Source organism: Somniosus microcephalus, chromosome 32, assembly GCF_052327205.1.
Source record: "Somniosus microcephalus isolate GS21.2 chromosome 32, FLI_Smic_1.0, whole genome shotgun sequence".
Taxonomy (NCBI): domain Eukaryota; kingdom Metazoa; phylum Chordata; class Chondrichthyes; order Squaliformes; family Somniosidae; genus Somniosus; species Somniosus microcephalus.
Window position 1 is genome coordinate 35,540,105 of NC_141018.1, and position 12,880 is coordinate 35,552,984.

At 49.5% G+C, this 12,880-nt stretch overlaps 1 protein-coding gene across 2 annotated transcripts in view; it reads left to right on the forward strand.

Moving 5' to 3' along the window:
* The first annotated feature begins 397 nt into the window (after window positions 1-397).
* LOC147097415 (creatine kinase U-type, mitochondrial-like) overlaps window positions 398-12,880 on the forward strand; it is a 35,573-nt gene continuing 23,090 nt past the window's right edge. The window contains exons 1-2 of one of the 2 annotated variants that reach the window (XM_085972378.1): window positions 398-501; window positions 8,040-8,210. In XM_085972378.1, the coding sequence (XP_085828504.1) occupies window positions 8,062-8,210 (149 nt within the window). In that variant the 5' untranslated portion in view covers window positions 398-501; window positions 8,040-8,061. Of the gene's footprint in view, window positions 502-3,930; window positions 4,005-8,039; window positions 8,211-12,880 lie in introns of those variants that run through there. The other variant, XM_085972377.1, reaches the window with a different exon arrangement.

Below are 12,880 nucleotides of genomic sequence, written 5' to 3' on the forward strand. Positions count from 1 at the left end.
CCCGGGCCAAGTACGTGAAGTGACACACAGCCATGGAACTCTGATTTGTTCCATGTTAGCTAGGAGTTCGGTGCCTGTCTCTTGCGCTGCCATAGTTGTGTCAGCAGAATAGAGAATGACACAAGGGATTGCAGCAGGGAGAGCTTGGCATCCAGAGTTACGACGAGGAGGATCGGAAAGGCTATTGTTACAATATCCTTATTGGAAGAAAATTTGTCTTCTTCAAATTTCCCCACAGCCACAAAGAACCGGCCAGTGAGGAATGACAGACTGGTTCGGCTGGCAGGAGACACTGATGAAAGTCAAGAGTGTAAACTCATTACTGTGTGAGTGATCCACTACTATAAAAGCAGAACTGCCTACCTTTCCTAACATGGCAATGTAGGTCATCCCACCTCCAATCAGATTGCAGCAAAGTGCTTGCAACACCTCAACCTGCTTCCCTTCCTCGTCATTCTTTCCACACTGAAGCTCAACAACTGAAACTCAACTCCTCTTACGGTAAGAGATTATCTTCGTTAAATTGGTCACTCTTTTAACTTACAATACCCTCTTTACGGGGATCCTTGGTTTACTGTGCACTGTGTTCTTATTGAAGCAGGTTCACTTTTATATGTATTTATAATAATTCTCATTATATTGTTTTCTATCTGTCTGCTAGTTAAACTTCCTGGTTTAGTGCGTTACATGACCATTTTAATTAAACACAATTATACACAATGATCTTCAAGGAAAGGAGAAAAGTATATTATAACCATGTTTGAATATTACTTTACATGTTTTAGTTGTACAAACATTTTGAAACTGTTTTTAATTACAGATGAAACAGCACATTTAAATTTAATTTTAATTTAACCGATATCCCCTTTTGGAATACTTTTAGTTAACTCCATATTTAGACTACCTAAAATTTTGCTAATTTGTTAAAAAAAAAAATATTTGAATTTTAAAGCACGTTCTCCTTGGCTTAAAGGATTAAAAAGCTTGGAGATCTTTTCCTTGTGACTGTAGCCGGCCTGAATCCAGAAGGACTTTGCTCGAATTGCCACTCCCTTTGATTGTGCTTTTCAAATTGTGTTAAATCCTGGTAACTCAGAATGTGCAAATCTCTTGTTGACTTTTCAATTTTTGATCTAACTTTTGATGTAGTTAAAATCTCTATAAAAAGCCTTTGAAGGGGCCCACAGCGGGAGGAGAACACAGCATTTTGGCCTCGGCATCTTTTGGCCTCGGCATCTAAAAGAAAAACAGCTAAGCTTTATGCTCCTGATCTCGTGACTGCTGCTAGAAAGTGGATGTACAGAATCAGAGAATCACACAGCATGGAAGGAGGCCATTCGGCCCATCATGCCTGTGCTGGCTCTTTAGTAGAGCGATCCAATTGGTCCCACTCCCCCCTGCTCTTTCCCCACAGCCCTGCAAATCTTTCCTTTTTTAAGTAGAGATATAATTCCCTTTTGAAAGTTACTATTGAATCTGCTTCCACCGCCCTTTCAGGCAGCGCATTCCAGATCACAACAACTCACTGTGTAAAAAAAATTCTCATCTCCCTGCTGGCTCTTTTGTCAATTATTTATCATTTGTGTCCTCTGGTTACCGACCCTCCTGCCACTGGAAACAGTTTCTCCCTCTCTGCTCTATCAAAACCCCTCATCATTTTGAATGCCTCCACGTCAGGTCAGGGGGGAAAGAGGCTCACCTGTGATGGCGTCCATGACTGAATAGCCTTCCAACAATCATTACCTCGGCTCATACATGCAGAATGGCCACTTGGAGGAATACCTGAGTGGAGCCAGTGTCTACGGAACTGTGGCCCAGCGAGTCGGTGCCTTCAGGGGAGGAGGGGGAAATTAAAAACAAAATACCCCATGATCATTTCTTCCGTTACAACTTATCGATTGTATTTATTAACCCTGGGCATTTAAACTATAAACAGGCTTTGAAATTGTTTTTATTATAATTTTAATTCTAATGTGGCAATTTTCACTCCCAATTAGGTGTCTGGTTATTAACAATGAGTAACTATGCGACCAGCAAAATAAACAGGATAACTATTCATCAAAAATGAACAAATACTGCTTTAAACATTGTAAAAATTGTTAAACAAGTGCATTCAATTTATTCTCCCTGATGTCATTGAGGAACTCAACTGGAAATATTTATATAAGAGAAATTATTGCTTTCAGAAGTGAACCAAATTCTTCAGTAATAACGTGGTCACCTATGAGCAGTATTAGTTGCTGCAATTTGAGCTTTAAAGCCATTGCTTCACTGGATATTATGTTTACTTTGCTGTTCTTTGGAATGGAAGAAGCATCATGGGGAAGCTGAACTCCTGGGTGTTTCTATTTATCTCTAATCTTTTTTATGTTTGCTGAGGTACTGGTTTAGCTGGTTAAGGATATTTGTTGGGGCTTACTCTACTTTGCAAGCTATCAAAGTAAAGTCAGATATATCTTAAGAATATAACAATTTTTAAGAACAGAAAAAGGTCATTAGGTCCATCAAGTCTAACCACCTACCCAACTTTTCAACATATCCCCTAATCCAGGGACATCCAAACTAATGCCCTCTGGCCACATGCTGCCCCCTTACCCTGCCAATCTGGCTCTTGATGCCCAGGCAACATTGATTTATTTCTGTTCTATATTTCTCATTTGCTGGTTTTTCCGTTGTTTGAATTTTACGGGCCTGGGTTTGGTAAGGGTCACTGTTGGTGCCACTGGTCAATGAGTCCTAAATCAGAACATCAAGACCCATTGATATCTCTGAATTGTGTGTTGTATCCTGCTGTTAAGATTGAGGGATGGTAGTGTGTTTCAGGACATGTGGCGAGAGCATGTTCTAATGTGTTTGGGTGCTGGGAGTTTGAGTATGTTGCACGCTGTTTGTACTGAGGTAGCCCTGGGGCTGGGAAGATTGTTGCCGTGTTTTATGATGTTTATGTAGTGGTCGGGCTAGTGTGTTGGAGGGAGTTTTGATAGATGAAATATTGATTTGCATTAGAAAGCTTTTGATGGAGAACATGTATTGGCAAGGAGAGAATGCTGATGCATTTGGCAATAGGGCATGTCAGTACATGGGTGTGTTATGTGGTGTTTGAATAGTGGGAGCACTGGTAAGGAAATTGGATGAAGAATGCTGTATGTTGTAGGATGCATAGATGGACAAATTATACTGTCATTATTTGGAGGAAAGGATTATAAGACATTTGGCAGGGAGAAGCTTGCAGCTGCGGTCTATAATATTTGGATGAAGGGGCTTCTGTGTGCTGTAATGGAATTGGACAGGAGAAATGGTGGGCTGTTGGATGGCTTGGGGTGGGTGAAGTTCCAGTGTGTTGTAAGCACTACTGTCTGGGTGGAGAATCCCCCTATCTTGTATGATGTTTGGCTCGAGGGATTCCTATGTTACTGTTTAGCTGAAGAAAATTGCTTGTTGTATGATGGTGTGGTGGAGCGAGACTTGCATGTTGCTAGGTTGATAGAATGACATAGAATGTACAGCACAGAAACAGGCCATTCGGCCCGACGGGTCCGTGCCTGTGTTTCTGCTCCACACGAGCTTCCTCCCACCCCTCTTCATCTCATCCCATCAGTATAACCCTCTATTCCTTTCTCCCTCATGTGTTTATCCAGCTTCCCCTTAAATGCATCTGTGCTGTTCACCTCAACCACTCCCTGTGGGAGCGAGTTCCACATTCTCACCACTCTCTGGGTAAAGGAGTTTCTCCTGAATTCAGGAGGGGGGAGGGGGGTTGGTGGTGTGGCGCACTGAACAAAAATTTGGACAGATGGGGTATTAGTGTGTTGGAGGACATTCCGGTGGAGTGGGAGTGCTGGTAAATGATGTGGTTTTGATCGGGAGAAGCACTATTGTGTATTGTAGAGCTTTCAATGACTGGAGAGATTCCTGTATGTTGAAGGACATTTGGATCTAAGGCGCATGTTGTGCAGTGAATTGGAAGGCAGTGGTGCCGCTGCATTCAGACGGAAAGCGTGCTGGTGAGGTGCTGTTATATGTTGGGAGAGCGTGTGTTGCGCTGTGTTTCAGTGACGGGGTGAGCTGGCATGGACCAGGGGACTGGACCAGGGGGCGGTCTGGGGGTTGAATGCAGAGTGCGCTGTGCGGCGAGCCTCTGATGCGGTGGTTGCTGGCGATCAGACGGGATTGTGTGGCTGAATGAAGGGAGCACCGTGCCCTTGAATGGATTTGAGCCGCGTTTGAGTTTGGGGGCCACCGGGAATGCGTGTGTTTCGGGAGGGGGAATAATCTCTGCAAGGTTAGGCGGGGGGGGGGCGGGGTGGGTGGGAGGTTCTCCGACAGTCTCAGATCTACAGCCTTCCCGAACAGTCCTGGTGAAGCATCAATGGTTAACACTCTCCCCCGACATCTCCCCGACCTGCCCGAGTTCCCCAGCACCTCCTGCCTTGACACAGGGCGCTGTCCCCAGGGCCTGGTGCTGAAAGCGGCGCTCCCCGCTAACCTCACCGAGCTTTTCAAAAACACCCAAATCCCACCGCACAAACAAACCAGTTTCGGAATGTTTCCAACATCACCGAGAGGGCAAACAATCCAATGTAGTGTTTCAACACTAGAATTAAAAAGACTATAAGTAACATCCCAGTACCAATAGCACGTTGTATGCCTATATACAAAAAACAAGAAACAGAATGTGGCTTAATTGATAAACAGATGTAGGCGGGTAGGAGCATAAATAATCAAGGAGAGGCCAACAAAAGGGGGTGGATAAAATGCCTCAGTGATATTAATGTAAAATGTGCACGGAAAGCGAGCTCGGGACATACAGACATCAACTGGGGTGGAGAAACAAAGCTTTGCTGGATATAGAGAACTGGTATCGGAGAGTGTTTGTCGAGGGGTCACAGTGCCCCCTCTCTCAGTGCCCCCTCACCCAGTGCCCCTCACCCAGTGCCCCCTCACCCAGTGCCCCCTCTCTCAGTGCCCTCTCTCTCAGTGCCCCCTCTCTCAGTGCCCCCTCACCCAGTGCCCCCTCTCTCAGTGCCCTCTCTCAGTGCCCTCTCTCTCAGTGCCCCCTCTCTCAGTGCCCTCTCTCACTGCCCCCCTCTTTCAGTGCCACCTCTCTCAGTGCCCCCTCTCTCAGTGCCCTCTCTCTCAGTGCCCCCTCTCAGTGCCCCCTCTCTCAGTGCCACCTCTCTCAGTGCCCCCTCTCTCAGTGCCCTCTCTCTCAGTGCCCCCTCTCTCAGTGCCCCCTCTCTCTCAGTGCCCCCTCTCCCAGTGCCCCCTCTCTCAGTGCCCTCTCTCAGTGCCCCCTCTCTCAGTGCCCCCTCTCTCAGTGCCCTCTCTCAGTGCCCCCTCTCTCAGTGCCCCCTCTCTCTCAGTGCCCTCTCTCAGTGCCCCCTCACCCAGTGCCCCCTCTCTCAGTGCCCTCTCTCAGTGCCCCCTCTCTCAGTGCCCCCTCTCAGTGCCCCCTCTCTCAGTGCCACCTCTCTCAGTGCCCCCTCTCTCAGTGCCCTCTCTCTCAGTGCCCCCTCTCTCAGTGCCCCCTCTCTCTCAGTGCCCCCTCTCTCAGTGCCCCCTCACCCAGTGCCCCCTCTCTCAGTGCCCCCTCTCTCAGTGCCCTCTCTCTCAGTGCCCCCTCTCTCAGTGCCCCCTCTCTCTCAGTGCCCCCTCTCTCAGTGCCCTCTCTCTCACTGCCCCCTCACCCAGTGCCCTCTCTCAGTGCCCTCTCTCTCAGTGCCCTCTCTCTCAGTGCCCCCTCTCTCAATGCCCCCTCTCTCAGTGCCCTCTCTCTCAGTGCCCCCTCACCCAGTGCCCCCTCTCTCACTGCCCCCTCTCTCAGTGCCCCCTCACCCAGTGCCCCCCTCTCTCAGTGCCCCCTCTCTCAGTGCCCCCTCACCCACTGCCCCCTCTCTCACTGCCCTCTCTCTCAGTGCCCTCTCTCTCAGAGCCCCCTCTCTCAGTGCCCTCTCTCACTGCCCCCCTCTTTCAGTGCCCCCTCTCTGTGCCCCCTCTCTCAGTGCCCTCTCTCTCTCAGTGCCCTCTCTCAGTGCCCCCTCTCTCTCAGTGCCCTCTCTCAGTGCCCCCTCTCTCAGTGCCCCCTCTCTCAGTGCCCTCTCTCTCAGTGCCCTCTCTCTCAGTGCCCTCTCTCACTGCCCCCTCTTTCAGTGCCCCCTCTCTCGATGCCCCCTCACCCAGTGCCCCCTCTCTCACTGCCCCCTCTCTCAGTGCCCTCTCTCTCAGTGCCCCCTCTCTCAGTGCCCTCTCTCAGTGCCCTCTCTCAGTGCCCTCTCTCTCAGTGCCCTCTCAGTGCCCTCCCTCTCAGTGCCCCCTCTCTCAGTGCCCCCTCTCTCAGTGCCCTCTCTCTCAGTGCCCTCTCTCTCAGTGCCCTCTCTCACTGTCCCCCTCTTTCAGTGCCCTCTCTCTCAGTGCCCCCTCTCTCAGTGCCCTCTCTCTCAGTGCCCCCTCTCTCAGTGCCCCCTCTCAGTGCCCTCGCTCTCAGTGCCCTCTCTCTCAGTGCCCCCTCACCCAGTGCCCCCTCTCTCAGTGCCCTCTCTCTCAGTGCCCTCTCTCTCAGTGCCCCCTCTCTCAGTGCCCTCTCTCAGTGCCCTCTCTCAGTGCCCTCTCTCTCAGTGCCCTCTCAGTGCCCTCCCTCTCAGTGCCCCCTCTCTCAGTGCCCCCTCTCTCAGTGCCCTCTCTCTCAGTGCCCTCTCTCTCAGTGCCCTCTCTCACTGTCCCCCTCTTTCAGTGCCCTCTCTCTCAGTGCCCCCTCTCTCAGTGCCCTCTCTCTCAGTGCCCCCTCTCTCAGTGCCCCCTCTCAGTGCCCTCGCTCTCAGTGCCCTCTCTCTCAGTGCCCCCTCACCCAGTGCCCCCTCTCTCAGTGCCCTCTCTCTCAGTGCCCTCTCTCTCAGTGCCCCCTCTCTGTGCCCCCTCTCTCAGTGCCCTCTCTCTCAGTGCCCTCTCTCTCAGTGCCCTCTCTCTCAGTGCCCCCTCTCTCAGTGCCCCCTCTCTCAGTGCCCTCACCCAGTGCCCCCTCTCTCAGTGCCCCCTCTCTCAGTGCCCCCTCTCTCAGTGCCCTCTCTCTCAGTGCCCCTTCTCCCAGTGCCCCCTCTCAGTGCCCCCTCTCTCAGTGCCCCCTCTCTCAGTGCCCCCTCTCAGTGCCCCCTCTCTCAGTGCCCTCACCCAGTGCCCCCTCTCTCAGTGCCCTCTCTCTCAGTGCCCCCTCTCTCAGTGCCCTCACCCAGTGCCCCCTCTCTCAGTGCCCTCTCTCTCAGTGCCCCCTCTCTCAGTGCCCCCTCTCTCAGTGCCCTCTCTCTCAGTGCCCTCTCTCTCAGTGCCCTCTCTCTCAGTGCCCCCTCTCTCTCAGTGCCCTCTCTCTCAGTGCCCTCTCTCTCAGTGCCCCCTCTCTCAGTGCCCCCTGTCTCAGTGCCCTGTCTCTGCCCTCTCTCACTGCCCCCTCTCTCGGTGCCCCCTGTCTCAATGCCCTCTCTCAGTGCCCTCTCTCAATGCCCTCTCCCAGTGCCCCCCTCTCCCAGTGCCCCCTCTCTCAGTGCCCTGTCTCTGCCCTCTCTCGGTGCCCCCTGTCTCAATGCCCTGTCTCAGTGCCCCCTCTCTCAGTGCCCTGTCTCTGCCCTCTCTCAGTGCCCTGTCTCTGCCCTCTCTCGGTGCCCCCTGTCTCTGCCCTCTCTCAATGCCCTGTCTCTCAGTGCCCTGTCTCAATGCCCTGTCTCTGCCCTCTCTCACTGCCCCCTGTCCCAGTGCCCTGTCTCTGCCCTCTCTCACTGCCCCCTGTCTCAGTGCCCTGTCTCTGCCCTCTCTCACTGCCCCCTGTCTCAGTGCCCTGTCTCAGTGCCCTCTCTCAATGCCCTCTCTCAATGCCCTCTCTCGGTGCTGCTTGCCCTGGGTTGGGTGGTCAGTGCCGATGGAATGCGCTCACTGCGGCATTTTGCCTGCGCACGCTGTGTAATCCGCCTGCCGCTTACTCCGGGTTAGTCTAGATTCCCATCACGTCGCGTCCTCCTGCTCTCAATCCTCTCGCCGCCGTGTTCTTCCCGCAGGTTGCTGGGGCTCGCTCTGAAAATGGCCAGCACCTTCTCCCGGGTCTTCACCAGCAGGAAGGCTCGGGGCATCCTGACCCTGGTGGGAGCCGGCTCTCTGGCGACTGGATTCCTGCTCTCCAGGGAACATGTGAAGGCATGGAGCGAGCATCGGAAACTCTACCCCGCCAGGTAAGGAACAAATACAACTCAGGGGGGGAGGAGGGGGCAGAGGGAGACCTGGAGTATAATCAGCCGGGCTTGCAATGGAATGAATGCATTGACAATTCAGAATCATCTCAACAAGTTATTGGTAAAAAATGATCGATGTTTGATTATCGGACACCGGTTCACTGGGTTGTCTCGTTCACATCGTTGCAGACTATCTCTTTGTTAAGTCTTCCTATTTAAGTGAAACGGGTGACCCTCCCCAAGGTCAAACAAATGCTGCACCCAACCCCAGTCTGTGCCCCCAAGCCTCCCCCACCCAGTGCCCCGGGACTGCGGGCCAGCTCCAGAGGTCCAGCTCCGGGCAACAGGGTCCACACCTAGCCTCACCAAACTTTACACCCTGACCTGACCATCTTGGGTTAGTCAACCAAGGCTGAGTGGCAGATGGACGCAGCCATGTTTATCTCATCTCCAAAGAACCGTTGTGACAAACGCTGATTAAAACCGCAAGGTTCAAACCTTGACCCCCCCCCCCAGCTCCAAACAGAAAACTTGTCAACACTATTGCCTTTCGAATAAAAAGCATGTTTTAAAAAAAAATCTTTCCCCTATCTCACTGAATGTTTCCTTGATTCACTTGATATCGATTGTTTCACGTAGTTAGCCGGAGTCTTCCGGGATTTAGGAACAGTCCCAAACACTCTGATTATTTGATACAGTTAGAATCCAGCCTGGGATTCGGGCGGAACCAGGAGCTGGCTGAGGGTAACATCAATCCACCCAGCCAAGGTGCCCGTTGGTCATCAGGAGATTAAAGGATCAGCAATAATAAACAGGAGAGCTGGAATTTTATTTCTGAGATGCTGGAAAAGTGAAGAATGCTTCATTCACATCACGTTACAATATTGGGTGTTAGAAAAAACCAGAGATGGATAACCTGAGTGAGCTGGGAGCTGGAATGCGAGCGGAGGTTATTAACAGTCCGCCTATCTGTTTCCCGATAAAACGACTTGCGTTAAATCCGACATCTGCGGACGAGACAGCATTAACCTTTTATTAAACCCTCTAATCCGAAGTTAATCTTGCGCCAGGGTCACAGCTAGAACTCTCCGTCAGATGCAACATGTTGATATATTGTCTTTGGGGTTTGTTTAGCCTTCGGTACTATCCACTGTGGGGGAAAGATTACAGTCAATCCGCTGAGCTGTAACATTGGGTGATCCTCTTAATTCGTCGCTTCAGCCACCACCAATGACACACCTGCCTCTCTCAGCCCTCAATGCTTTCCCCAAACGCAGTTCGAAGAACATCATCTATAATTGCACTGCTTTTTCACACCTCATCATTACATGTTACTGAAACCCGAGTTGGACCTCGTGATCAGCATTGGAACCCAATATATCAGAGGGCAGCACCATATCATTAGAAATAACAGCAGAAAATGCTGTAAAACTCAGCAGGTCAGGCAACATCCGTGGACCCGAAACGTCAACTCAAATTTCTCTCCACGGATGTTGCCTGACCTGCTGAGTTTTACAGCATTTTCTGTTGTTATTTCATAGAAACATAGAAACTAGGAGCAGGAGTAGGCCATTCGGCCCTTCGAGCCTGCTCCGCCATTCAACGAGATCATGGCTGATCATCCAAACCCTAGCACCCGGTCCCTACACCGACAGCCATCCCACCCAAGCCCTATCCCCGTAACCCCACATATTTAATCCCCCCTAACACTAAGGGCCAATTTTTTTTATCATGGCCAATCAACCTAACCCGCACATCTTTGGACTGTGGGAGGAAACCGGAGCACCCGGAGAAAACCCACGCAAACACAGGGAGAATGTGTAAACTCCACACAGACAGTCACCTGAGGCCGGATTTGAACCCAGGTCCCTGGCGCTGTGAGGCAACAGTGCTAACCACTATGCCACCGTGCCACGATTTCCAACATCTGCAGTATTTTGCTACCATATCATTAGACATGTGTATCTACTCTGATGAATTTTATAGTGGTTACCCTGAAAATATATTGTTCATAATGTGCATCAATCTTTGTCTTAATCGCTGACACAAGTGCGCAGGCCCACAGTCAGTAATCTACATGTGGAGGTTTCCTGTCTGTAGGTTAAGTGTGTGCAGGAACATGTTGCTTGTTGGGAAATCAGTTAATGAGATCATCTGCTGGTCAACCAGAGATAAGTGTATTGCTCAGTGTATACTTGGCTGAGCTCCATTAAAAAAAAAAAATTATAATTACGAACCCCAGGTTTAGTGAGAAGACCCAACGGTACAGGACTTCACTGAAGGTGAAAAGAAGAAAAGATGAGGTAAGATTAGAAACAGTGGAGTTAGGCGACACCAATTTTTGGTTTTATAGGGGGAAAGGGAAGACGGAAGGAGGTGAGGAAAGCCACAGTATGTGACCCTGGAAAGAATAGCGAGATGGTGACATGAGTCTTGATTTCAACACAGCGAGATACAGCGAGGATAAAAGAGCGTGCAAAGTGCCTTAATAGGTCTTGGCATGAAGAAGAGAGTAAAGTCCAGAGCTGGACAAATAAAATAGAGACAAGAAAGAGGTAAGGGAGTGATCACCTGTCACATGACAACCCTATTCTTGTAACTTGTGCAAGATTTGAAAACTGGTCTGGTATCGAGGCGCTTGGAGAGAATTGCCCAGTATGAGAAAAGTATTCAAATCTTGCACAGACATTTTATTTTTACAGAGATAAGAGTTGCTGAGGAGAAACAACGTGTTTTTGGTATAAAACAGGAAACTGAGCTTCTTTGAGTCAGTGACAGAGGAGATGTGGGAGCTGCATTTGAGATCTAAAGAATTAGTGAGGCCAAGAATATAAATGGACTTAAAGGTGGAGCCATCAAAGATAAGAGGTGGCTCCTGTTGGCAGGTTATGTGCAAGCATTGGAGAGAGCATATCTTTGAAAAAATAAAAGAAACAAGATTTTCATTGCCTTATCAAAAGGCATAAAAAAGGTGAAGATGTAATGATTCAGCCATCGCACTTGTGAAAGGAGTGAAGGCTGTGTAGTGAGGTTCTGCAACATGAAGGATGTAATAGTTACATAGAATTTACAGCACAGAAACAGGCCATTCGGCCCAACACCCTATGCTCCACACGAGCCTCCTCCCACTCTACTTACTTCATCTCACCTTATCAACATACCTTCTATTCCTTTCTCCCTTGAGGTGAAAGGAAGTTGGATGACGAGGAGATATCCTATATGCAGCTGCTGTGAATTTGAGGCTTGTGTCTACACGTGTCACATGACAAAAGGCAGTAATTTGCAACTTTATGAAAGAAAAGATTTACATTTATATAGAACCCTTCACGGCCCCAGGACATCCCAAAGCACTTTACAACCAATGAAGCATTGTTTTGAAGTGTAGTCACTGTTGTAATGTAGGAAACGCAGCAGCCAATTTGCACACAGCAAGCTCCCACAAACAGCAATGTGATAATGACCGGATCATCTGTTTTTTAGTGATGTTGATTGAGGGATAAATATTGACCCAGGACACTGGGGAGAACTCCCCTGCTCTTCTACAAAATAGTGGCCGTGGGATCTTTTACATCCACCTGAGAGAGCAGAGGGGGCCTCGGTTTAACATCTCATTTGAAAGACGGCACCTCTGACAGTGCGGGGCTCCCTCAGTACTGCGCTGGAGTGTCAGCTTAGATTGTGTGCTCAAGTCTCTGGAGTGGGACTATGAACCCACAACCTGAGTCAGGTAAGAGTGCTACCCACTGACCTAATATCTACCTGCTGCCACACAACAGGGACCTGAGATTTGAGGCCAGTGAAATTATCTGCAGGCAGTGGACTATAGAATTCCATCCCATGTCCAGTCCTCCAGAATAAATTGCTCTGAATTTCAGATTTACAGATCGAATGCACTGGAAGATAACTCGATACAGAAAGAAATAATCAGGATCATTAATAACAACATTGTCGATCCTGTGGTATCTTGACAGCTGTAAAAACCACTGCTACCCTTGGCCTCCTTTCCTGAATTAAAAATTAATTTAATGAAATACACCAAATTTTTTGATATATATATAAATGACCTGGATATTGGAATACAGAGTAGAATTTCTAAATTTGCCAATGACACCAAACTTGGGGGTGTGGCAAACAGTGATGACGATACCAATCGACTGCAACAGGACATAGAAAGGCCAGCAGAATGGGCAGACAAGTGGCAGATGGAATTTAATACAGAGAAGTGTGAGGTGATGCATTTTGGCAGAAGGAACAGGGAGAGGCAATATACACTTAATGGCACAGTTTTAAAGAGTGTGCAGAGACAGAGGGACCTGGGAGTTAATGTGCATAGGTCCCTGAAGGTGGCGGGACACATTGAGAGAGTGGTTAGCAAAGCATATGGGATCTTGGGCTTCATAAATAGAGGTATTGAGTACAAAAGTAGAGAAGTTATGCTGAACCTTTATGAAGTGCTGGTTAAGCCACAACTGGAGTATTGCAACCAGTTCTGGTCACCACACTTTAGGAAGGATGTGAAGTCCCTTGAGAGGGTGCAGAGGAGATTTACCAGAATGGTTCCGGGGATTGGGGATCTTAGCTACAAGGACAGGTTGGAGAAGTTGGATTTGTTTTCATTAGAGCAAAGGAGGTTGAGGGGTGATTTGATAGAGGTGTACAAGATTGTGACG